General features: G+C 39.4%; 1 protein-coding gene across 4 annotated transcripts; it reads right to left on the reverse strand.

The window, feature by feature from the left end:
- Positions 1–1243: 1243 nt before the first annotated feature.
- On the reverse strand, positions 1244–25581 carry ZHX1 (zinc fingers and homeoboxes 1). Of its 4 annotated transcripts, none has more exons than XM_079795960.1 (5): positions 25558–25581; positions 17352–17465; positions 15588–15654; positions 7037–9958; positions 1244–2971 (listed from the first exon to the last, which is right to left on the reverse strand). In XM_079795960.1, exon 4 carries the CDS (start codon positions 9731–9733, stop codon positions 7040–7042), a length of 2694 nt encoding a protein of 897 aa, XP_079652086.1. In that variant the 5' UTR covers positions 9734–9958; positions 15588–15654; positions 17352–17465; positions 25558–25581; the 3' UTR covers positions 1244–2971; positions 7037–7039. The 4 variants fall into 4 exon arrangements, with proteins under 4 accessions (XP_079652086.1, XP_079652087.1, XP_079652088.1 ...); XM_079795961.1 differs by lacking the exon at positions 25558–25581 and adding an exon at positions 25050–25343; XM_079795962.1 differs by lacking the exon at positions 25558–25581 and adding an exon at positions 24963–25343 and having other exon boundaries at positions 17356–17465.
- Positions 25582–26973: the final 1392 nt, after the last annotated feature.

The following is a 26973-nucleotide window of genomic DNA, read 5'->3' on the forward strand; positions in this document are numbered from 1 at the left end:
TTGTTTTGTAAATACAGACCTTTTGCTGTTCCCAGCTCCCTCATTCTATGGAAATGTACCTGTTGCAGCTTTTCAGCTTCCCTATTCTATGGAAATATACCTTCTGCTGCTCTGCTTGCGTCTGTATGATGTTGTACTGGCAGACACATATCATTATACATTTGTCCAAACCCAGAGAATGTATAACACCGAGTGAACCCTAAACTATGGACTTCGGGTGATAATGTGTCAGTATAGGTTCATCAATTGTAACACATTTACCATTCTGGTGGGGGACATTAATAATGGAGGAGGCTATGCATGAGTTGATGGTTCTTTAAATTTAAACATCGAATTATGCTATAACTCAGCAATTCCACTTTAACTATATACACAAAATAATTGAAAATAGTGACTCAATCAGATAATTGTATGCCATGTTCAACGCAGCATTTTTCTAGCCAAAATGTAGAAATAACCCAAGGTCCATCCATCACAGATGAATAAACAAAGTGTGGTACACACACAGAGGATTATTTATTCAGCCATAAAAAGGAATGAGATTCTGACATATGCTACATGAATGAACCTTAAAAACATTATGCTAAATGAAATACGCCAAACACAAAAGGACAAGTATTGTTATGATTCCACTTATTTGAAATATCAAGAACAGGCAAATTCATAGAAACAGAAAGTGGAGTAAAAGTTATCAGGGGCTGGGGGGAGGGGAATCGAGAGTTATTGCTTAACTGTTACAGAGTTTCTGTTTGGAATGATGAATAAGTTTTGGAAATAGTGGTGATGATTGCCCAACATTATGAATATAATTAATGCAGTTGAATTTTACACTTAAAAACAGATATAATGGTAAATTTTGTTATGTGTATTTTACCACATTAAAAATAAACACTCAAAAAGAAAAATAAAAAAATAAAAATAAATAAATAAACACTCAGTTAATAAAATGGGGAGGGGAAATCACTGAAAACTACTAATCACAGCTAACATTTATTTTGGATACAACCAGGAGGGGGTTCTTTTGCTCTGTCAAATAAATAAATTTAAAATCTAGCAAACATCATAGCAGAATTAAGGGCCAAGTCTACAAAAGAGACAGGAGGGAACATTTCAATAGTTTTAACAGCTATACAAAGTTACATACTGTAAGGGAAATATAAGTATATTCAATGGCTTTATACTTGTCATTTCAAATTTTGAAAATATGAAAATTATTACCAAGCAAAACTCAGACCACATTAGCAAGGTTTAAAAAAGGGAGCAATTTAATTATTATAATACAGAGAGCTTTAAGAAGTTTTTAAATGTGTAAAAGAAAGAACAGTTTAGTGCATTAAATTGTTACAGTCTTTACATTGCTTCTTTTAAAAAAGTTAACAGTAGTATGAAAAAGCCACCCACAAAGCCAGCTGTCTGAGCGAAGAAATCAGCTAAACGGCAGCATTTTGGAATTACTAATAAAGCTATAGTTAAAAAATGAAAAGTTTATAAAAATGAAAGCAGCATGCATATTCAAGGCTTTTTCATAACATTTTCATTAGCTGACAAACATTTAGGTAAAAACATGAGATTAATATTTATTATCCATTAAATTAGATTAAACTGGCCAAGCCCACTACATCTGGTCATTCAGAAAAAAACAAACAAAAAACCCCAACATTTTAAAACACAAAGCTAACTGAGCCCTGCCAGAGTGGCTTAGTTGGTTGAGCACTGTCCTGTGCACCGAAAGGTTGCTGGTTCCAATCCCGGTCAGGGCACATGCCCTACAGAAGGCAACCTCTCTCTCTCTCTCTCTCTCTCTCTCTCTCTCTCTCTCTCTCTCTCTCTCTCTCTCTCTCTCTCTCAGCATGTCCTCAGGTGAGGAATAAAAGTAAATGAAAATAAATAAAATAAAATACAAAGCTAATTGAACTGAACATTTCTTCTATGAAGAAAGCACATTTTGAAAAATGGTCCCCTAGTCACAAAAGAAAGGGTCCTTCTCAACATGAATGAACAGCACCGGTTTTTACAAGGTTTATAAGTTAGTAGGAACTTTCAGTCTCCTGAAAAGCTGACTTTTAATTCATTATGATCAGTTAAGAATTTTTTCTCTATTCACTGAAGTTATTACACAAAGTTGAATTTCACTGAAAGATAATTCTTGAAAATTCTGATCTGACACCTGTACAAACATTTGATTTCCATACGAGTGGCATAGCATTTATTTCAGAGGCTCACCCCATCCAAATTCTTATGCCAGTTTCTTTTCCTTTTTCAGTGTTGATTATCTTCAGTTTAATAAAAATCCAATTCAGCTTCGAATGAAAACAAGTAACAGAAGCATTACAAGTAGTAATAGTGGTATCCATCAAAGATCTAATCATTAAGGGCCAATAATACCTCAAAATCTTATTGTGCCAACATGTATCAAAAGGCTGTATTTTCACTTACATTGAAAATGTATAAGCCCATGCATAACTTTTAATCTTCATGCAGGGCCTGATAAATGACAGAAATAAATCAGGTTTTTCTTTTTCCTGTTTCCAACAATTTTTACTCTGGGAACTTTTTGGTCACTCAAAGTATAAGCCTAATAACATATCAGAGAATACAGACAATAAGGTCCATCTCACCAGATATACAGTATTACACTAGACAAAATGAGGACAAGCTCTAGTGGTCATTAAACCCCCTCTGAAAGTCCAAGAATCAGAATGTCTCCATCTTATTAGAATAAAAATGTATTAAAATTTGAATTTTTACAAGTTGTTTTTTAATGTGTTCTATTTACATTGCAGAACTTCCACCAGCTGCAGTAGTTTAACTTTGGCACAACATTAAGTTCCATTTCTTTTGGGTACTGGATCCTATTTTTTGAGACTGTGTATGCTCCCAAAGGGTTTCAGTGTCATAAAGATTGGGCCCATTCACAGTAAATCAGACAGCTTGAGTTGAAGAATTGATTCTCCTCCAACGTTTTAGGCAGCTATAAAAAAAAACACACACACAATAAAAAACTAAAAATTTAAAGGGAACCATACTTTAATGTTTACCTCTTTTAGAAATAAAAATGATACAAATTAGCCATGAAAATACATCCTCTGTAATCACTCAGCAATACTGAGATCACTTCCAAATATATAATGCAGTAGATTTTGTGTGCAATTCCTATGTATGTGTTCTGCATATACTAGACTTGCCTTAAAGACATTTTCACCTATATGTAATAATTTTTACCTATATTGCATATACCTATATGAAATAATTTATTTAAAATTATTAGTAAGAAGTATATATTTCATTGTCAGTGTCTGTAATAAATAAACTATGAAATCTAAACTCTTGTATTTTTTTCTTTTTCCTTAACTCTTGTATTTTTTTTCCTATTTATATACATCAAGTCCTCAAATAACTTTGATTGGTTAACACCATTTTGTTATAACATGATGAGATGCTGCAGGAACTTAATTTTTGCTTATACCCATCAGCCTGTGGTAAAATTGGGTTTCCTTATATATCACTTCGCTTAAAGTCACAGACCTATTGACAACATTAAGTGAGGACTTACTGTACAAGGCCGGACTGTGCAAAAGACACACATGTATAGTAATCCTCCTTATCAATGGTTTCACTTTCTGTGGCTTCAGTTACTTGTGGTCCACCACAGTCCAGAAATATTAAATGGAAAATTCCAGAAATAAACAATTCATAAGTTTTAAATTGCATGCTGTTCTGAGCAGCGTGATGAAATCTCACATCATCTCCCTCCATCCTGCCCAGGACGTGAATTATCCCTCTGTTCAGCATATCTATACTGTATATACTACCTGCCCATTTGCCACTTAGTAGTCCTCTGGGTTATCTGGTCAGTTATCAGAGAGAGAGAGAGAGAGAGAGAAAGAGGGTGGGGCAGATAGAGAGAGAGACACCACATTCACATAACTTTTATTACAGTACTAGAAGCCCAGTGCATGAATTCGTGCACCAGTGAGGTCCCTCGGCCTGGCTTGCGGGATTGGGCTGAAACCGGCTCTCTGACATCCTCTGAGGGGTCCCAGATTGCGAGAGGACTCAGGCCAGGCCGAGGGACCCCACCGGTGCACGATTGGGGTTGGGGAGGGACCACAGGAGGGCTCCAGGGCATGTCCAGCCCATCTCGCTCAGTCCCGATCAGCCAGACCCCAGCAGCAAGCTAACTTACCAGTCAGAGTGTCTGCCCCCTAGTGGTCAGTGCACGGCATAGCGAGCGGTTGAGCAGCCTTAGCATATTAGCATATTACACTTTGATTGGTTGAACGGCCGACCGGATGACTGGACACTTAGCATATTAGGCTTTTATTATATAGGATATTATAATTGTTCTATTTTATTAGTTATTGTTAATCTCTTACTGTACCTAATTTATAAATTGGACTTTATCATAGGTACATACATACAGGAAAAAACATAGTTTATAAGGGGCTTGGTACTATCTGTGAGGGTCTTGGAACATATCCCGGAAGGATAAAGGGGTACTACTGTATCTCACTTTTTGCAATAACTATTTTGGAAAGGGTTGGTTACTTTTTTTTGGTATGTTGCACTATATTTAAATGAAAAAGTAACTATTGAGAGGAAACTTACAGTGAATCCTTTTGTAGGATAAAAACTTAATTTGTTAAGCCAATAATTTGTTAATTAATGTCTTTATAATTTCAGACTTTTGCATATATATTTTTTAAAATATATTTTTATTAATTTTAGAGGAGAGGAAGAGGGAGAGAGAGATAGAAACATCAACGATGAAAGAGAATCACTGACTGGCTGCCTCCTGCACGCTCCCCACCGGACGTTGATCCTGCAACCTGGGCATGTGCCCCTGACTGGAATCGAACCTGGGACCCTTCAGTCCACAGGTCGACGCTCTATCCACTAAGCCTGTGGTCGGAAAACTGCGGCTCGCGAGCCACATGCGGCTCTTTGGCCCCTTGAGTGTGGCTCTTCCACAAAATACCACGGCCTGGGCGAGTCTATTTTGAAGAAGTGGCGTTAGAAAAAGTTTAAGTTTAAAAAATTTGTCTCTCAAAAGAAATTTCAATCGTTGTACTGTTGATATTTGGCTCTGTTGACTAATGAGTTTGCCGACCACTGCACTAAGCCAAACTGGCCAGGACTAGACTTTTGCATATTTTAAGAGCAAGGCAAGTTTGCATATGTACCACAAAAGTACACGTATAACATATATGACACAATTTTTGAAAACTGTGGCTTTGTGTAAAATATTTAATCATAGCACCTATTCAAGTATTAATATAATAATTATCCACACAAACTTAAAGTAAGGTCAAACTAAAGTATATAAAAAGTTCACATTAGTTTTAGAAGACTGCAATTCCCCAAAAAATCACTGCAGAGGTTACTACAACAACAATTCATTGCGGCAAAAATTTTGTTGTTTTAATCTTGGCTGAGTGCACATTTTTGTGTCTAGCAATAAAAAAAGAAAAAGCCTGTTAAAAATATTTTATGTATCTGGGTCAGAAGAAAGCCTGTCCTGAAGAGTTCTGACAGTAGGAAATGGAGGACTGCCTCAGGATAAAGCTGTACAAAGCTATTTAACTTATAACCTACAATACAGTTTGTTCTATAACCTGAATGAGATTTATTCAAAAATAGGTGCATTTTTAGTTTCATCTTTTTCTCTGCCTGAAAAAAAATGTTAATGAAAAGAAAACTTGGAAAAGGATTGCTAAACAGTAAGAATAGTGTCTGGGACATATTAAGCTCTCTAAAAGCAATTGTTATAACAAAATAAATAAAACCATGAAGGAAGATGTGGGGGAATGAAGGAGATACTGTGCAGAAAAAGAGAGGGTAAAAGTAGAGGCTGGGATAGAGATGCAAAAAGCTAGGGAAATACATAAATATGCTCATATGATCCTAAGAGTCTATGCCTCGTTTCCTCCCTTACAGTCTGACAACACTGCAGTAATTTCGGATAATAAGATGCTTTTGGACTACTGATAGACATATACAAACATTTCATGAAAACTGCATTGTTTTTGAAAAGTACAGTTTTATCCTGGAACACTCAAAAACTAAGAGTAAAGAACAGAACAATGCTACGGAATTCCAAAGGTAGTAAGAATTGAAGTCCTAACTCCAAACCAGATATCTGATTTGCAACTACAGTGACGTTTTAATTAATCCAACCTATAAAAGAATGAAGATTTAAGGAATATGCCAAACCTTTACATTTAAAGCATATTTACTTGCACTTTTATGACTACAGGGAGATATTTTTAACTAAATACAGCATTTTTGCTGGTAGCAGGTTTGTTTTATATCAAAGAATGAAAATATATTTTAGGCAATTGAGTTAATTTAATATCAAATTTGTTGTTTACCTTTTGATCTCTAAAACAGAAATAATTTATATTACAGTTTTTAAAAACAGATGCCACCCAAGTAAACATGGAACTTATATATGGCCTAAAATAGACCTTTGGCTTTTAATAGAAAAAATATTGAGTTATTTTTAATACATAAAGCATTTTAAACTTTAGTTAAAAATCTAATAGTTTTGGGGTTAATACAATGAAAGAAAAAAGATACCATTTTCACCTAGTTTCCTGAAACTGAGCAATCCTCACCCCTGTGGCAAGTCTTTTCTGCAGTATACTTTCCCTTCTTTTTAGTTTTCGTTTTTTAATTTCCTTAAATAGGCAAAAAATGAAGCTTTAGTGAAGGAGGGTTACAAAAACTACATTTTAGTTATCTTTAGTATTTGTGTATTCCCTCATACCCACCAGTCTCCCTTCTTTGAAAATGGGTGACTTTCCTTTAAAACAAAGTAAAAAACACTAAACTCTACATATTAAACAGAACAATCATAATAATCAGACTATACATGCTAATCATATATTTCTTGGCTATACTCCTAGTACCTAGTTCTCTTATTAGGTAAAAGAAAAACTATTTAAGAAAACTATCAAAAGTGGAGATGACAGATACCAGGTGGCTGTTCTAAATGTGTGTGGTTGATGAATATATGCTTGGATTAAAAACTTACATTTCAGTCATCTGATTTAGAAAGCTTCCGCTTCACATGTTGTGGGGGTTCCCAGGTGTCACTATCATCTGTTTCTTCTTCATCCTCTTCCTGATCATCAATAACTTCATCTTCCTCCTCATTTTCCTCAAATAACTCTACACCTAACTCTGATCTTCTCTGTCTTTCGGCAAACCACTCTCTGACCTGCTCATAGCCCATGTGTGATTTGTTAACAAGTTCGTCAAGGTCTTGCTCATTAAGAAATTTGTGCTTCAGGTAATAATCCTTAAGTATTGCAGTTCCAGTTTTAAATTTTATGAGTGATGCCCCCCTGTCCCAGTTGTTCATTCTCTTGCCTCCTCTAGGGCGCCCGCGCGGCCTTCCTCTTCCCCTTCCTTTGGGTCTTCCTCTCCCCCTTCTCCTAAGGGAAGACAGACCATTCATACCACTCGAATTGGAGCTTTGATAGTAGTAGTACCATTTTAAGTTTCCATTTTTCCAAGCATAACGGGTGTCCCCAAACCAACTAACTATGTCTGGTCTAGCAAGCCCGCTTTCTTTGGCCAACTTGTCATACTCTTCTGGTGACGGCCACTGGGTTCGGACAAATGCACTTTTGAGCATGTGCAATTGCTCAAGTGTTTTTTTACATATCTTGCCTGCACTCCCTGCCTTAGGTGCACCAGATTCATCTCCAGGAGAAGTTTCTCCCGCTTCTTCTTTGGAACTACCTGCATTAGTTTCATCTATTTCCATTTTCTCTTCCTTTAAAGCTTTTGATTTCTTCTTCTCTGTAAACCAAGCATCAATTTCTCTCCTGGTCAGTTTGGTTTGCGCTCTTAACCTATTTAATTCTTCATCTGTCAGTACGGAGTTGTTGAGAAAACTGGCCTGAAGGGCCTGGAGCTGCTCTGCTGTCTTTTCTTTAAACTTTTGGGGAGTAAAGTCGGGGAAAGGATTCCAGGATTGTTTATGCTGTGAAGTAACAGCAGTTGGGGATTCCGTGGTTTCATCACTGGAGTCTATAATAATGGGAGTGGAGGAATCATTGTTGAGATGTAAGCACTGATTACTCTTTGAATTTCTCTGATTGTACCTCGTGTCGCTAAACCATTTTTTAATCTCTCCTTTTGTCAAGCCTGTGATTTTCATAAGTCTGCTAATTTCTGAGTCATTAGGAAACTGATTTTTAAGGTAGCTGACTTTTAATTCTGCCAATTGCTCTTTAGTCTTTTTTGCCCGAATGCCAAATGAATCGGGGTTTGCCAGTGTGGTTTCGTGTTTGACAGGCTGAGAAGTTGGGACTGCTGCTGTTGCTGTTGCTGTTGCTGCTGCTGCTGTGGCTGCTGCTGCTGTGGCTGCTGCTGCTGCTGTGGCTACTGCTGCTGGTGGTTTTGTTTCTGCAGGAGGCTGAGCAGCAGGGGCCTGACTTTTCTGTACACTGTTTTGATTTGGCACCCCTGCCACTGTCAAGGCTATCGGTGCTGTTACCGGCAAGGTGTTTGTTCCAGCTACTTGTGTAAGAACCAGGCCTGGCTGACCAACTATTTGGCATGTCTGTAAAATGGATGGTAAGCCATTACTCCCTGTGGAAATGTGTGTCGGAATAACAGTTATGGTCTGAGGTACAGTGTGTACTGTTCCGTTGAACTGCTTCCTTCTTGCCTCCTCTACTTCCTCAGGAGTCCAGCTCACACCATGTTTTAGACGTTGGGCTGAAAACCATATCTTGATCTGTTCCTCTGTATATTTTGCTTGAGCGGAAAGAACAGTAATTTCTGACATGGTTGGATAAGGGAATTTTTTGTAGGTGTTAAGCAAAAGGGGGTTGTTATCCAATGCAACATTGTAGGTAGGAATGCTACTAACAGGAATTAAGACTTTGGGAATCAAATTGGAATTCTGCTGAGCTGACACAGCGGTTATCACCTGTGCTAGTCCAGGAAGAACTGCTGCTGGGGTCACTACCGTGCTGGCAGCATTTGGGTGTATTCTGTTGACAATGGAAGTACTGGTATTAGAGTCAGAAGCTGAAGAACTAGGATTTTCCACACTTTCTTCATGGTCTGGTTTGATCTCCTTCTCTTTCTCTTCAGGAACATCCTCAATTGAGTTATGATGAATTGTAATACGCTTGTTCTCCACTTTATTTTTCATCATTTTCATGATGGGAGTTTTACTGATAGGAATTCCTGAAGAAGAAACTTCTGTAGATTCAGCCTGCTCTGAGTTCTCCTCTTTAACAAAACTACCATCAAAAGTCAGATCGTTTATAGTTTGTTCAAAGATTGTCTGGTTATTTCGTTTCACCATAGTCAACCTAAAATTCTCTTCTCCTGGGTGGTACTTCAGATTATGCTCAGAAAGTGCATCATACCTTTTGGTGAGAAAATTACATTCAACACAAACATAGGAGGAATTTAGCACTATGTTGGGATGTTCTGAATCCACATGAAAAGTAAACATATTTAGGTCTGGAGTTTGAAAAGTACAATATTTACATTCATAACCACCTTCAACTTTTTTATTTTGCTGATTGTCAGAATCCACAGATTCATGAACTTCTTCCTCACTTGAGATGCTCTCTGCTCTGCTGTTTTCTACAGGCGTGAGTACAGGAGGCCCTTCATCCAAATCTGATATCAACTCGAGGTCTGGATCCTGTTCACTGGCAAGGACCATGCAGGGTGTTGTTGATTTTCGCCTGCTTGCCATTCTGATGTTATGGGGGAAATCTCAATGGTGATTAAAAAGCATTGAGGCTTAAAACTATTCAGTATTCTTCATTTGAAAACAATGGCTTTTGGTTCTTCAGGTCCATTTTTATGCTCAACAAGTCTCATTAGCAGCTTTTTCATGGTTCAATCAAGTAAAGAATTTATTGTTGGCAGATAAAATACTGTTGAACTGCTGGAATTTTTGAAGCACAACTCCAATCACCTACATTAAAATAAATTTTAAAATGTTTTTAAATGAGTGATTATGATCTTTTAAACAAATAACAGTTATATTTCACTTATATGAACTTGTAGGATGGCTTAGTTATAAAGATCTGAAATAAGATCAAAACCAGGGGAAAAAAGTCCTCTAAGAATTAAAATAGATGTCTCCAAACCAACTCACTGAAAGTCATGCACTATATTCATGGGTCAGCCCACAGGCTTATTTGGATTTTTCAGCTAGCTATATATTGGAAGGGATGTTGGGGAACAAGTTTGCTTTGCCAAGAGTATTACCAATGTGAAATGATAATCAGTTAATAAGGGAGAAACTTTAAAACTATAAAAAGCAGTCACAGATACTCAGAGACTATGGCCATTAAGTGTATAAGAAATTCAATCCATCAGTTATGCCTGCTCCTACTGGTCTATCTCATCATCCCAAAAGCATGCCCAAGTATGGTAAAGAAGCAAAGATACAATATGTGTGATCAAAGTTTTAGAAACACTATTCTTAATCATTTTCCACAGTGCTACCAGAATTTATAAAAAACATCTAATCATATCAGTCTTCTAACTTAAAATTTATGTAAGAATAAAGTCCAAACTCCTGAAGCCATACAGAGTTCCCTTCACAACCTGGCCGACTTCAATCTCCTGACTCTTATTTCCATATGCTTTAAGCCCAGCAGAAATGATTGCTGTGCCAGGGACCCTCCATGCAGGCAGACCCTTATACCAGAGCACATGTCTGTGCACTTGGTGGGATGATCTCTCTGTTTGCCTATAGTTCACCCTCCTCCCCGGTTTATTTTCTGGTCTAGTATTGACCATGTTGTAGTAGAGAAATATTACATTTCTGTCCCACAACATAGTCCTTATTATAGATGTGTGTTTCATTATTTCTTCTTTTTTTATGTGATAGCTTTATCCTATATAATAAAAGGGTAATATGCAAATCGACCAAAAGGCGAAATGACCAGTCGTTACGACGTGCACTGACCACCAAGGGGCAGATGCTCAGTGCAGGAGCTGCTCCCTGATGGTCAGTGCACTCCCACAGGGGGAGCACAGCTCAGCCAGAAGCCCTGAGCCAGGCTCACATCCCCCAAGGGTTCCCTGACTACAAGAGGGCGCAGGCCAGGCTGAGAGACCTCCCCACCCCTACCCCCCAAGTGCATGAATGTCGTGCACCGGGCCTCTAGTTGAGATATAACAAAGCCCCTGAAACTCTAGATCAAACCAATGAACTTTATATCTTTAACCTAAAGTTCTCCCAGCTGAGCTGTCTTAGCAATCTCATTCATTTCTATATCTTCTTTGCACGTAAGAAGCCAGGAAGTGGGGACTCACTAAATGTTTTTTAACTGAATAAGAATGAATAGGAAAACAGTCCTACAAAACTCCACATGCCATGAGGGCATCACCAGAGAGAAGAGTACCTGAAATTCATAGGAATGATCTTAAATCATCAAGAAAAAGTGCATTATATTCATAAAAATACATTTAAATATTTCAAAATTTTGATACTAAATTAAAGTTGATGGGCTTCTGAAGTCTACAAGAAATAAAAAATGAATAAAATGAGTAAGGGGTCTGATTCTCTACCACAAATTGGAACTATTCATTTACTAGCATGATCCATGTCCTAGCTGAACTGAGGAGAAAAAGTTTACTTCAAAGATTATAAAGCAAAACCAGTGCTCTATGCAGAGATACACTGACTCAGGAAAGGGAGAAACGTTTTTAGGAAACAGAGCTGTCCAAAGAGAAAACGCCCTGCCTTTGAAGGTGGTAAGAACCTCCTCACTGAGATTATTCAAATACATACTACAAAGCCTTTGATAGGTCTAAGCAACAGATGGAAAGTTGGACTAAATGCCCCTTGTTCCCTGAGTTCCAATTATTACAACTAGTAATCATTGTAGTCACAATAATCCAATTCTCTCCTCGCAAAGGTGTCGTTCTTTTTTTTTCTCCTATAAAATTTCTTTGATTTCAAAGGTAATATAAAGAAATCTGAAATTGCAAACTATTTCTTAACTAAATGATATAAACTAAGCTAATGCCATCTTCCCTATTCAATTCAATAGGGACACCTCTATTTTGTTCGTGTTAACAAAGCGGTTTGATCTTTTTTTTTTGTCATTGAAAACAGGGAATCCCTGCTCTGGCTGATTTGGCGCAGTGGATAGAGCATCAGCGTGCGGACTGAAGGGTCCCAGGTTCGATTCTGGTCAAGGGCACATCCCCAGTGGGGGATGTGCAGGAGGCAGCCGATCAGTGATTCTCTCCCATCATTGATGTTTCCATCTCTCTCTCTCCCTCTCCCTTCCTCTCTGAAATCAATAAAAATATATTAAAGAAATAAATAAAAACAGGGAATTCCTCAAATAGCTTCAAGTAAGTGGAGGAGTATAAAAAAGCAATACCTATATGTTTGCCAGTGAAGGAGAACAGATTAAGGACAGGAGAGTAAGCAATTTTGTGACTGCTATTCTCCTAGAATCATAGGTTACATTAATTGGGGTCTACTAATACCAAAAAGTCAAAGATATACATAGGATAAGGGGCTAATATCCAAAATTTATAAAGAACACATACAATTCAACACCAATTCAACAAATTCACCCAACAACTATTTGTTGAATATCAATCATGTGCCAGGCACTGTATTAGGCACTAGAGATACTGCAGTGACCAAGACAAATATTCTCTGGTCTGCCAGGTACTAGCAGTTGAGCAAGGAAGAGTCAGTAAATAATTAGAGGCACTATCCCTCCATGGAGCACACCATGACATTCCCTTCCACCTCTCCAACCCCTCCCCTACCCCCAGCAGGTATCCCCTAAACTCTAAGGGACCCCCATGAGACTTGCAACCAGGGGAGCAATGGGCAGTGGCAGCTCATCCTGGGTTAACCCCCTAAACCTGTCTCCAAGGCCCATTTTTCCCCTTTTCTCTGACTTCCCAGGAGCCAAAGCAGCCCAGCTTAGGGTCTCCTGTTGCTCCTTCTTATGCCCTTCCTTGTTTCACTGCCCTAAGTATGTTTTTGCTGTGGTTAATAAGTTCTTGCTGGTTTTTCTACCAAAAAACACACAATAATAGTAACTAGAATAACTATTATCAATGCAACAAGAGAGGAAGTATCAGGAACTATATGAGCACATTGTAGGAGGTTTCTAGAAAAGACACAGAGAAGGCTGCCCTGGAGAAAATAAGAATAGAAATATCTACTTCAGAGGCTGATCAAAATAAAATGCTTCATACACTCTGACACACAGTAGGTAACTAATTAATACTATTTTCCAGTTCCTGAAAAATTCTTTTGGGAGATGAAGAAATACTATTTATTTAGTACTATTCTCTTTCCCTTCCTCTCTCTCTCTCTCAAGGAACTTAATCAGCTGACAATCCACACAAATGGAATGAAAAAGCAGAGAAGGGGTAAAAATACAGAATAAGAAATTCTATGGTGTGGTTCCAATTCATCTCCTTCGTCATTAAAGTGCAGTAGGGCTGGGACAGGGGAATTGCCATACAGAAATCACTGTTAGCTGACAGACATCTTATCCTCTATTTGAAGGTTAACTGGAAACAGAACGAAAAATCAATTTGGGGAACCTCACACTATTTACCTGTTAAAGGGGGTTAGAGTTCAGTTGCACAACTGAGTAGTGAAGTGGCTTTGCAATTAAAACACAATTAAAATGAAGTCTGCCAATAAAGGAAAAATTATATGCTAAATGCATCCAGCATTGTAAATATAATTATGTTTGAAAACTATTTTCAGTTAACCTTTCAGTAGAGAAATATGTGAAAAAATAACTGATCAATCAAGCCCTAGCTGGTTTGGCTCAGTATATAGAGTGTGGGCCTGGGTACTGAAGGGTCCCGGGTTCTATTCCAGCCAAGGGCACATGCCCAGGTTGTGGGCTCGATCCCCAGTAGGGGGCGTGCAGGAGGCAGCCAATCAATGATTCTCTTTCATCATTGATGTTTCTATCTCTCTCTTCCTCTCCCTTTCTCTCTGAAATCAATAAAAATATATTTTAAAAAATGATAATCAAAAGAGTAGTTAAGAAATATAAAAATTATCCATTTACATGTGGACAAAGACTAGAGAATATAAAAAAATAAAATTTTCACAAAATAGGTAAAATTTGTGTGTGGTACTTACAAGTTTTCTTTAATATTGTTATAACATTGCTTTATTATAAAATATAACAAACAATGATTTTAAGGCCTTAAAATTGCAAATAAATTAAAATATTTCTGTGGTCATTTCTGTATAGCATTCAGGTGTATTACAGATATTTTTTGGAGCTCCTGCCCCAGGTCTGAGAAGTCAGACTGGTTCTAAGAACACTCAAGAGCACCCATAATCTCCAGGGTGTAGATCTAGGCCAAGCCAATGTCCATGGTCCTAGCTGCATCCTGGCTCTTTTCCTTGAAGGTAGGCTGCCCCTTAATCAATTCATGATCCTCAATTCGTCAAAATTATCACAACAAAGTTTCTCTCCAGAAAAGCATTTAATGAAAGCAAAATTTATTTAATCACAGTATAAAAATTTGGGGCAGTTCTAATAGCAATTCTTACATGGTCAGAAAGAATGTCTGTTCAGCTCTTCCCAGGGCCCAACACAGTGCTATCAAGGCCCCAATATTTGCTGAAAAAACCCACCTTTAAAATATATCTGTATTGTATATTATAACATACATTTTACTTCACTAAACACTCATTTACAGAGGAGCTATAAAAAAACAACTGTGCTTGCTTTATGGTAGATTACTTTCAATGGTAAAATCCTTACTAATAAAATTACCTCAGTCATTAGAATATTAAAACATCCTTGATTATCAAACATTCTACCTAATAAAATGGCACAATGAATATTCAACAAATATTTACCAACATCTATAATTCTATTGTAACAAATCAGTTTTATGCATGCACAGTATATATCTAAATTTGTGGTCTATGTAAGACTGAAACAAGGGAGATAAATTCATTCAAAGCATTAGTCTTTACAAGAAGGCAAATGCAAATTTGAACTTGGAATCACTATTTCTGTTCCAAGAGAAAACTATACTTTAATGGTGTTACATTTTTAAAGAGTTTAAAATATAAATTCTCAAAGGTATGCACTATAAAAAGTGAGTGGATTGCTTCAAATTTTATGCTTAGTACTAAAAAGAAAAAAAAAAAAGTCCAACATTGTTTATAATTAAGCAGAGTCATAGCTACACTGAATTTTCCAAGCCTCTATTTTTTGGCTGTCTTATACTTCAAATTAAATGATTAACAGATAGCAGTTTATTGGCCTAGTTAGCCACAAAAGCATGTTATTTTGGTAAAGTTTTATGTGAATAAAAACAAACTTTGTTTTTTATACCAATTCTGGGTCCAGTAAGAACATTTAGAATATAACTATAATTTTTAAGGATCATGTTAGTTTTGACCTAGTACCAACTAAATAAAACTGTTCTTAGGGTGGCTAAAATATACAAACTGAGAATCCTTTGGACTAAATATTCATACACACACTGAAAAATTTTTGAACTCTTTATTTAGTTTCACTTCTCCCTCTTTGAGTCAGAGTTCTGTTTAGCCAGCTGAAAATACTTACTTGTACATGTTTGTATTCAAACCAGAAGTCAGAAATCCATCAAAATCACAGAATGCCTGAAATAATACTAGGAACAAAGAATAATGGGATCAAATTAAAACAAAGGATATCTACCATGTCAAAAAAAAGTCTAAGAGGATATTTTTAAATAAAAAACAAACAAACAAATTTTAGCCTTTACACACTTAAGGCATTTTTTAAAAGCTAAAATGTAAAAATATTCAGGAACAGCAGTTATTTTTTAAAATTAAATGAGAAATCTGACAACCCAAATTTGTACCCACAACAAATGTTTTTTAAATTTTCTGTAACCTAGAATTATTAAGTAAATTTCCAAAGTGGTCTCAAGACAACCAAAATTCAAGTATTAAGATGAATATAGACAGGAATGAATATGACAAATATGAAAGCATTTAAGAAATTATGGCCAAAGATAATCTAATTTCAGAAGATCCCTTTGTTAATGCTAATTAAGGCTTAAAGGTTTAGTAACTCTATCCTCTTTCCTGTTTTTTTCCACCTGAGAAAGCTGACCTTAATACTGCTTACGATTAAAGGAAGAATCCAAGCTGGACAGATTTCTCTGGCAAGCTCTGTCCCCAGATTTGAGGAGCAAAATGTCTTTTTGAAAGGTCTCCAGGACACTAACATCCTGGTTTGCTGCCTTCTCCTGGGAAGTCAGTAGGTATGTAACATATTGAGAGTGATATATAAACTAGAACTATAATGAAATCTCCTATCTTTGTTACTTAAGTTTGTATGATCCAAAAGTAATTTTCTGCTGAAATAGATTTCCCCTTCTTTTCTCAAGGAGGTGTGTTAAGTCTTTCACAGTCTAACACATGGTCTAACACAAGAATACTACTCTTGATTCCCAGTGAGATTATCATCAAGAGGCTGGAAAACCATTCATCTGTCTGTTATTCCCCCCCACCTTGATAAAATATAGTAGTTGTTACCTATTTCCCTCAGGATATAATAATTCAATTTTAAAAAATATTTTTAAATATAATAGAAATTAGATTGGTAATGTCAACTTGTAAGAAATCAATTTTTAAAATTAAAAGCGAACCACCATATTAATGGTTATGTAAGCTTTCTTAGTACTTTCGGGAATCATCTAAAAAACAATTGAACGAAAGTATAAATATTTCAAACAATATATTATGTAATCTAATGCTTCTTATAAAAGCAATATATATCAGGTAAATAAAATATACATGTAATTATGTAAAATATATTTGAATATTTAAATAAGGGTATGTTTAACCTATATTATTTAATTTTTAATATCCTAATTTTATAATTATAAGTAATTATTATTACTAGACTATCTATTGAAAATATATTTTCAGGAGTTGTTCTTGAAGCATTTTTCTGGCTATAGGCAAAAAAACAGTAAAATTTCTGGAACTATTTCCCCACACGAAATGTCTCTGCCCTCATGATCTTCATTTGTCTTGTTACCACTGTTACCATAGCACCTGATATAGTGCCTGAAACAAAGGATTTCAGCAAATATCAATTAAAAATCAATTATAAATATAGCACATAGATGTATTATGACATATGATACTGTTTCCGTTTAAATTGAAGCAGCTAATCTTCCTATATTTTTAAAGTTTGAATGTACATTTCTTACAAAAGTGTGAGGAATATATCTGTGTTCATTTAAAAAAAGCTTTTAAAACTTGAGCCAAAGAGAGTGTCATGGGATCTAAAGTGAGCACATTCAGTACCTTACCAAAACATCGGAACACATACTTGCCATAGCTTCCTCAGCATTCTGTGCTTTGACACGGAAGGGTATCCCTTCAAATTAGGTGTTTAGCTCAGGCCATCATTACCAACAGGTCCAAAGTACCTATCTGCCATCTCCTACAAAAAAAGTAATTTCACTTTATTATTCTAGAGATGATGATGCTGTTTATTCAGTCTTTGGAAATTTTAAAGTTTATGCCTTGGCTTTTTAAAAAATAAATGTAACTTTGAAAAAAATTAATTTCCTCATAGAAACTTTAAAAGAATTATCTAAATGCCAAACCCAATATTAGTAAGAAACACAAAAAATGAAAACTACACTTTAAAAAATTCTATATTATGTAAAACAACCAAGTTATTATGATATATTTTCAATAAAAATGTTCAAACTGTGAATATATGCAGAATATAATAGGAAAGCTAAGATTGAGAAATTGGGAATTGTAAAAATTTACCACACAAAAGTTATGAAAGACAACTTAAAGAGTTCAAAAGAGGTATATGTTTCTATGTTTACACATAAACCTACTGATATCTGCATCCTAATTTACTGTGTATTAAGTGGAATGTAGTGGGTTATTAATGCCAGCAATAAGCCAGTACTACTTAAATAAACCACTGGTACTCCTAAACATGTAGTATCTAATAGAATGACTTGGTATTTAACTATTTCATTTTTTCAAGAAAGCTAGACCAAATGGCTTTTTAATCAGTGCCAAACTGATTAATCGTTAAAACCAAACTGGAAATCATTCTCTCTCCCTCCGTTTTTTTTTTGGTCAATCTTCACTAGAGAATATTTTCCCATTTATTTTTAGAGAGAGTGGAAGCAAGGGGGAGAGACACACAGAGAGAAACCTGGATATGAGAAAGATACATTGATAGGTTGCCTCCCCCTAGGTCTGGACCAGGGCCGGGTATCCAGCCTGCAACTGAGGTATGGACCCTTCAGTCCACAGGCCCATGCTCTATCCATGAGCCAAACCAGCCAGGGCGAAATCATTCTCTGAAAACTCAGATTTGTGTCCAAATGTGGTATGTTACTCAAAGTTAAACCAATCCCAAAAATTTAATAAAAGCTGTAATTGTTTCTGTTATTAAATAACAGGAAATAATGCTTTTGAACAACATTTTTGTTGTTCTTTAAGCACTGAAGCTCTGTAACCATAGTGAATGAATATTTAGGAAGATGATTTCCCCCAAATACCTTATCCTTTGATTCTTACTATTATTCTATACAAGTTTACAAAGAGCCCTCTTAAGTTAAGAAATAATGTAGCCCGGCAAGTGTGGCTCAGTGGTTGAGCATCTATGAACTAAGAGGTCACGGTTCGATTCCTGGTCAGGGCACATGCCTGGGTGGCAGGCTCAATCCCCAGTGGGGGGCATGCAGGAGGCAGATCAATGATTCTCTCTCATCATTGATGTTTCTCTCTCTCCTTCTCCCTTCCTCTCTGAAATCAATAAAAAAATATATTTTAAAAAAGCAATAATGTAAACCCACCAATCCTTCAGTAAAATACTTCTAAGGTAAAGTTAAAGCTTAAACTGAATAGCTACACTATTTTCATGAAAAGCAAAATAGCATTTTCCTGGTAAGTGCAGTGGAGCATCCTGTTATCCCTGCAGCCTGGGATTCCAGCATCATTTCCTGGTATCTCCTTGTTCCACCTCTCCTTAGCCGTCCACCTACAGGATGTCAACTAGAGGAGAAGATAGGAAACAGCTGCCAAAGAGGGGAGGTTATTTTCCAAAATGAATTATTAATGTTATAGGAAATTGGTGACCTATTTGAATCCACTCTTAAATCATACAGTAATTGCAAGATGTTTTACCGAATGGGAGTCTCTTGAGAATAGTTGCCAAGACACGTGAAGGCACCAGGCAACTAGAAGAGCAACAAATGAGCTGCTCAATACTTCTGGATGGAAAGCATAGTTGCCTAATGTTATTTCAGTTCCTGAAACTGGGATCACTTTAGAACAATTCTCTCTAATACCCAGTATCTTATAATAGTACCTATTTAATAGGGTTGCTGTGAGGACTGAAGGAAATAACACATGTAAAGTCTTTAGAATATTTCCTGGCATTAATAAGTCCACAGTTATATTTTCTGACTTTTACTTAGGTATTAACTAATTTATAGCACAAAGGAAGTCTTTGTTTAAAATTTGTTAAATGTTAAAATAGTATAAAATATTTTCAAAGCCCGGGCAATAATCAATTTTCCATTTCATACCTTTCAGCATATCAAACAAATGCTAGAATAAGCTGGCTTTAATAAGTAGACATGAATCAATCATAATTTATAACCTCCCACCCCAACATATACATACTTTCTCTGACCTTCAAGGAGAATCATTTGTCTAAACACATTTTAAGGGGTATTTCATAACACTAACAAGCTTCTGATATAAAAATATTATCATAGTAATGAAGATAAATTGTTCTCTTTTCACCATCCCTCACTCCCAGTAGGGTCCATGCCCAGAAAAGTTTTTAAAAAGTTCTTTTTGACAATATTAAAGGTAAAGAAAACACATATATAGAAGAAAAACATAGTTATGAGTGAACTACTTAGAAACATCAGAATCTTTCTATCTCCATTCATTCCTCTCAATAACCCAAAAGGAGAAAGATCTTTAGGAAGGGGAAAAAGAGAATCAGAAATCCTGTGGGAAATATGAATCACTAAAACTGACTGGCAAGTTATTTTACTTAAAATTCTGAATATGTATATGATATGTCTACCACATCAGTGTTTCAATTTTCTTAGATAAGCTTTGATGTTTTAAAAAAATCTAAATCTAGCCCTAGATGGCTTGGCTCAGTGGATAGCGCATCGGCCTGCGGACCAAAGGGTCCCGGGTTCAATTCTGGTCAAGGACACATACCTTCGTTGCAGGTTCCTTCCTGGTTTTGTGCAGGAGGCAACCAATCGATAGGTTTCTCTCACATCGATGTTTCTGTCTTTCCCTCTCTCTAAAAGTCAATGGAAAAATATCTTTGGGCGAGGATTAACAACAACAAAAGTAAATAAAAATTTAAATCTAGCCCTGGCCAGTGTGGCTCAGTTGGTTGGACATTGTTCCATGAATGGAAAGGTTGCTAGTTGATTCCCCGTCAGAGCACATGCCCAGGTTGTGAGCGCCACACAATCTCGTAGAGGAGACAGCGATTGATGTTTCACTCTTACATTGATGTTTCTCTCTCTCTCCCTCTCCCTTTCTTTCTCCCTAAAAATCAATTTTAAAAATCTAAATCTAAAAACTGAAAAAAATCTTGCAAAACTATGAGTTGCTCAATTTTAACTCCCTTGAATAAATGTAATTCTTAAACTGCTCACATGTAATAATTTTTCAAAGTATATCATTATATTTGTTTAGACCAAAGGTGTATAAGACCATCCATATACTCTTAAATACATTATGGAATACTGGTGACATAAACTACAAAGATTAAGTATTCTTTAAGATCAAAACATGGCAACTACCTAAAAATATTAAATATTTACTTTAAAAATTAACTGTATAAAATACAGACCTCCAAATGTAAACTAATCAGCAGCTTCAGTCATGCAAGCCTGGCTAACTCGTGACTACACTGTCAATATTCAAATAGAGTCTCTTTTTTTAAAAGTGTATTTTATTGATTTTACAGAGAGGAAGTGAGAGGAATAGAGTTAGAAACATCAATGAGAAACACTGATCAGCTGCCTCCTATATGCCCCCTACTGGGGATCAAGCCTGCAACCAAGGTACATGCCCTTGACCAGAATCGATCCCCAGACCCTTCAGTCTGAAGGCCGATGTTCTATCCACTGAGCCAAATAGGTCAGGGCTCAAATAGAATCTTTTGAGCCCAAATCCACAATGCTACAATATACATTAAAGGGTTATTTCCTCAGCTCTAATTAGTTTGGCTCAGTGGATAGAGCATCGGCCTGCGGACTGAAAGGTCCCAGGTTCAATTCCAGTCAAGGGCATGTATCTTGATTGGTGTGCAGGAGGCAGCTGATCGATGTCTCTCTCTCATCGATGTTTCTAACTCTCTATCCCTCTCCCTTCCTCTCTGTAAAAAATCAATAAAATATATATTTTTAAAAAGGTTATTTCCTCAGCTACATTTGCTATCATTTTAATAGTTTAAAGGTACTTCTATTTAAGAATAAAGTTATAATTTAAAGCAAGCATGTCAAACTCAAAGGCTAACACGGGCCAAATAAACAAGGTTTAAGTTTACGTGGGCCGCAAAAAAACAAAAGCTTCAATTTTCATAGAAACGTAGTTTTATTTTGATAGAGACATGCTGAATACAAAGGGCTAAAGGAAATGAGTAATCATTAACATAAAATAGAACATTTTAATAAAAATTAATCATTCTTGAACATTAACTTATCATACATTGAATAACTGCACAAATTAATAAGCGTAACTCAAATAAACCTATTTTTCTTGTTCTCTGAAAGTGAAATATTTCCTGTCGTACACACCGAACAAGTCAGTCCAAGACTAATGACATGGCAATCGGCTAAAATATTCGCTGCTAGTATTAGTGGAGAGAAATGGTGCGCCTGCGTGTAAGGCGCATAAGGGAAATGAATGCAACACGATTATAGTAATCAGTCATTAGCGAACATTGTAGTTCGTTATTAATAATTACGTATAACAGGATATTGTAAAAATTAAGTTACAAAATTTTTATTAAAACGTATCTTACATACCATTATATTGGATGGGCCGCAAAAATATTTGTTGTGGGCTGCATACGGCCCATGGACCATGAGTTTGACATGCTTGATTTAAAGCAAAGTAGTCCCAAATATCACATTATTGTGCCCAACCAACACTACACGAAAAAAAAAGTATAATACATTATAACATCACCTTTCAGTCTTAATGTGAAATTTAATACAAAAGGGAGAAAGTCTCCAAAATGAACCCACCTTACCTATGCTATTAAGTTCATTAATAAAATAACTGCTGCCCGGCCAGCATGGCTCAGTGTTTGAGCATCGGCCTATGAACCAGGAGGTCACAGTCTGATTTCCAGTCAGGGCACATGCCTGGGTTGCAGGCTTGATCCCCAGGGTGGGATGTGCAGGAGGCAGCCGATTGATCAATGATTCTCTCTCATCATTGATGTTTCTCTCTTTCCCTCCTCCTCTGACATCAATAAACACATATTTTAAAAAAATAACTGCAAAACTTTATTCACATTTATCTTTAAAAGAACTTACAAGTATCATGAAAGATGAAATAATTGGTGTGTCATTTATGGACTGTCCTCCAAATTCATTGAAATAATTGCTATCAGGAAAACACATCTACTAATGAGCGTTCACAGTGCAGGCACATTTATGCTTTCCGCCTTAGCATATTTTCAAACCATCTGGCATCAGTGCCACTCTGGTTCACCAGCCTAATCTGTTCAGAATCGAATATAAAACTAGAGCTACATGCACTTTGGGGAAACCAAAGAAGAGCGCACATGTATGTGCAGCTCTAAACGAGCTTATACTTGAAATGGGTTTCTAAAAGCATTTCCATTGAATACGTTCAAGCTCTTTTAAAAATAGAATGGCTCAAGAAATCTGTATGGATCAGAGCTGTCATCAGTTATCCAGGGTTTTCTTTTTTTCTCATTTTCATCCTGTTCACTAAATAAAGCATTTGAAGAGGTTCTTTTACAAGACCCATTGATACATGAAATGCTATTATCTCTATACTGAAAGGACCCAAAATCTTACATTTTATTTTGCATAAAATTAGTCTGCTTAGCCCTAAAATGCTTGGAGTAACAACAGAAAAACTGAGAGGAAAAAAATATTCATGAAAGCCCCTTTTCTTTTACATCCTGTACCACTTTACTGTCCTTGGCAACATTTCTTTTGCTTAAAATCGAGTCCAAATTGCTACTTTAAGAAATAAAATCTATGTATGCACTAGAGTCAATACCTCTGTTAGAACCAACTCTCATTCATCTTTACTGTTGGCATAAAAACAAACGACTTTTCCAGGATAATTTCTCAGAAGCAAAGATAATTCACGTAGCTCCACATAACACAAGTTGCAGCTTTTAGACCAAGACTGAGAAACGAGGACCAATACCAGCCCACCTAAAGGCGCACTTATGCGGGTCCCTCCACACGCCCCCTCCACACCAACAGCCCCTCCTCCTGGGGGTAAGCTGCTCCTTCCTCCCTCCCCGGGAACCGCTCCATTTCCCAAACCTGTGGTTTTTTTTTCTCTCTTTCCTGCTACCCTCTCCACCTCCAAGAGAACTGCTGCTTCCCTTCAAGTTACATGAAATCCCCACCTCTGATTTCTGCACCAGTTCTAGCCTTTCCTTGCACGCCCCCGCCCCCAGCAAGCAAAGATTAGCCTCTTCTCAAGGTTTTCTTTATTTTTGTCTTTTGTGTTGTTGGCTATTTATTTCGTGTGGGGTTTTTTTCCTTCTTCTTTTTGGCTCATGGTTTCCTTTGGGGCTGGCGTGAGATGTCAGGACAGCGCCGTGGAATTCCCGCCCTGCCGCCCTCTTCCCCCTGTTCCTCCTCCGCCCACCGCCCCCTCTGCTCCCCAACTCCCTACCCCGCCTCTCGCTGCAGCCCGGCCCTCCACTGACCTCAGGGTACCCAAGGTGTCCGGGTCCTGGGCCGGGCCAGTGAGGAGAGGTGGGAAAGACGCGGTGGAAACAAAGAATTTCAAATCTCTTGGCCGAGAACTTTGGTGGGTATTCAGGGGGACAGGGACCCCCGAGGGCTCGTCTTTCCTGCCTTCAGCCCCGCTCCCTCCCCGCCCGGCATTCCCGCCCAGACCGGGAGATTGCCCCCTTGGGCCTGGGCTCGGAGGCGCCCCGCTCAGCCTCCCCGGCTGCCTCCGCGAGGAGCAGATCCCATCTCCATTCTCCGGAATTAACTTCGCCCCGAGTCCCAGGGTTTCTGCAAAACGTAATCCAGCCCTTAAGGACTCGACTCTGAGTCCTGCCCCGAAGTGGGGCACGGCCTGGCCCGAAATGGGTGCCCAGCCGCCCCTGGAGTGGGGTACAGCTCTCCCCGACTTGTTTCCCGGGGCGCCGACCCCCGTGCCAGTGCGCTCGGCTCCAGCAAGAGGCTCGCTCCTTACTTCGAGGGCGGCCACACGCCCTCCAGGGCAGGGCTCCCGACCTGCCCGGGGACTCTCCGTGTGGCTGGGGTCCCCCACCCCTGCGGCGCCCTCCCCCCGGAAGACCCAGTCTCCGCCTCCCCTCAACAGCTCCAGGGTGCTTAGCCCTCCCGCAGGCAGGGAGCTGAGGTTACCTCAGGGAGCCCACCCCCCGCCCTCCCCCCACAGAGACCCCGAGGCGCCAAGGAGGCGCAGGTCGGTCTCCCGCGGCGATGCCCGGCCCCGGCAGGCCCGGTCCCTCCCCCTGGATGCCCAGCGCCTGGTCCGCCCGCCGCCCGCCGCCGCGCGCGCTCGTCCCCGGGGTCTCTGCCCTGGGGCCGCCGTCTCCGTCCTGTCCGCTCGCCGTTCGCCTTCCCGGCCCGCGCGCCGGGCACGGGCTCCGCGCTGCCCCATCCCGCCCTCGGCCCCGGGGAGCCCGGCCCGCCCGCCCCGGAACCGGCAGCGCCGCTACCTGCGGGGGCCGCCGCGCCTCTCAGCGCCCCGCCGCCGCCATCTTGCATTTCCAAGCGGCTGCACTTTTCAGGGAGTCAACTCTGACCTGTGAACCCTACCCCCGGAACTGCTCGGCGGGCTCTCACAGGGCCTCGGAGCTCGGCAGGCCCCGCGGAGCGTGGGGGGCCCGCGGTTTGGGGCGGAAGGCAGCACGGCGAGGCGCACGCCTCAGCGGCCGGCTGGGGGGGAGGGGCGGGAGGAGAGGGAGAGCCGGCCGAGGCGGGGCCCGCCCGCACGCGCGCCCTCTGCGCCCTGACCCCGCTCCGTTGCCGGCTCTCGGCTCCAGCACCCGGCTGCACCCCTGGGGTTCCACCCGGCCTCTACGCCCGGTACCAGCCCCAGACGGACTGGTAGGAGCCGCCCCGCCCCTCTGTCAACAGAAGCCCCGCCCCATCCGCAGAAGCCCCGCCCCGTCCGCAGAAGCTCCGCCTTCCCCAGGTCTCGCAGCGGCCCCGACCCTGGCCGGCGGTAGCTCCGCCCTCTACCGCAGAAACCTGGCCTCCACCCGGGTCCGTCCCGAAGGCAGCCCCGCCTTCTGTCAGTTCCGGCCATACCCGCTGAGCGCTCCGCCTTCCGATTTTCACCGCCGTCTCGTGAGAAATACTCACTATGAGCCCCTTTCCCGGAGGCCGTTCTGTCCAAGCCCCGCCCCCGCAAGAGGAAGCCCCGCCCTCTATCAATAGACAACCCCGCCTCCCCGAGGCCTGTCTCTATTCCAGCCGAAGCCGGGCTCCTGGTCAACCAATGCCCCGCCTCTGCTCGCCTCTAGGGTCCCTGCTTCCACTGGCCACAGCGCTTCCCGCAAACACCAGAAGTTTAGTTCAATCTCACTTCGAGCCGCCCTGCAAGACGGAGGCATCCTTTGCTCCCCGAAAGCCCTTCCTTCCCCCCTCATGAGTCACTCTCCTGGAGGCTTTCTTTGCAGGCTGTGGTCCTCAGATCCGAACAGCTCCCATGTGAACCAGTCCCGCAGAGGGGGGCCCAGCTGGGGGCCCAGGCTTCTGGGGAAACCAGACGGCGTCACCGCCCTCCCCACTCACTTCCCCTCCACCCCCGCATCATTTTTTAAATGAAGAAAAGTTCAAGTTCAAACCAACGCAAAGAGACACGACTCACGCTCTAAGCTACTCTGCACAGGTTCGCGGGCCTGGACGTGCGAGAACTCTGGTGCCTTGACATTCATCCCACACCCCCAGCCCAGTCACCGACCCTCTGTGCTTTGACAGCAGAGCTCCGCTGAGCCCCACTAATCCCAAGATATGCAGTAGCTTCAAGGGAAGGCCTGATGGTTGAAATCAATGCACACCAGCTTCTTTTTATTTGTATGTTTCATCTTAGAATCCTAGAACTTGTGGGAGCATAAGCAAGCGAAGCTTAATGGTCTTATAAACAAACAGTCTTATAAACATAGGTACTAGTACTCAGTCTGCCATACTCAACACCCTGTATTTACAACAAAAATTTAACATCATTTTACTCTCCTGGAATTAAATTCATAGATAATGCCAGCTATTTACACAAATAATTTCAAGAAGTCAGTGTTCTACAAGTGAAAAATGAAGAGAAAGTCACTGATTCTAAAATGCCATACTAATATCAGTAAAAATAATAAAACAATGTTTTTCACTATGTAAATAAATACACCAATATGAGAACTATACAGGCCAAAAACTGCCCCTCCCCCCCCCCATAGAATTTCAATATATTTCCGAGGGAGCAATACTGTGCGCACTGAGAACCTCTCTGAGGAAAGGAAATGCTTCAGATACAGAAACTCATTCTTTTGTTCCTGCATTTAACAATCATTTTTGAGCAGCAGCTTATGCCAGGCACTGTGGAGGATGCAAAGCTGAGTCAGGCAAAAGTTCTAAGCACTGGTATTACTGTCTTCAAGGAGATTACTGTCTAGTAAACAAGCAAAACAACATGAACATAAAAACATCAAACCAGCCTGAGCCGGATTGTCTCAG

Source organism: Cnephaeus nilssonii (genome assembly GCF_951640355.1).
Source record: "Cnephaeus nilssonii genome assembly, chromosome: 18".
NCBI classification, from domain to species: domain Eukaryota; kingdom Metazoa; phylum Chordata; class Mammalia; order Chiroptera; family Vespertilionidae; genus Cnephaeus; species Cnephaeus nilssonii.

What these genes read in the sequence shown, in the direction of transcription:
- ZHX1 (XM_079795960.1), bottom strand. Translation starts at nt 9,733, where the DNA reads ATGGCAAGCAGGCGAAAATCAACAACACCCTGCATGGTCCTTGCCAGT.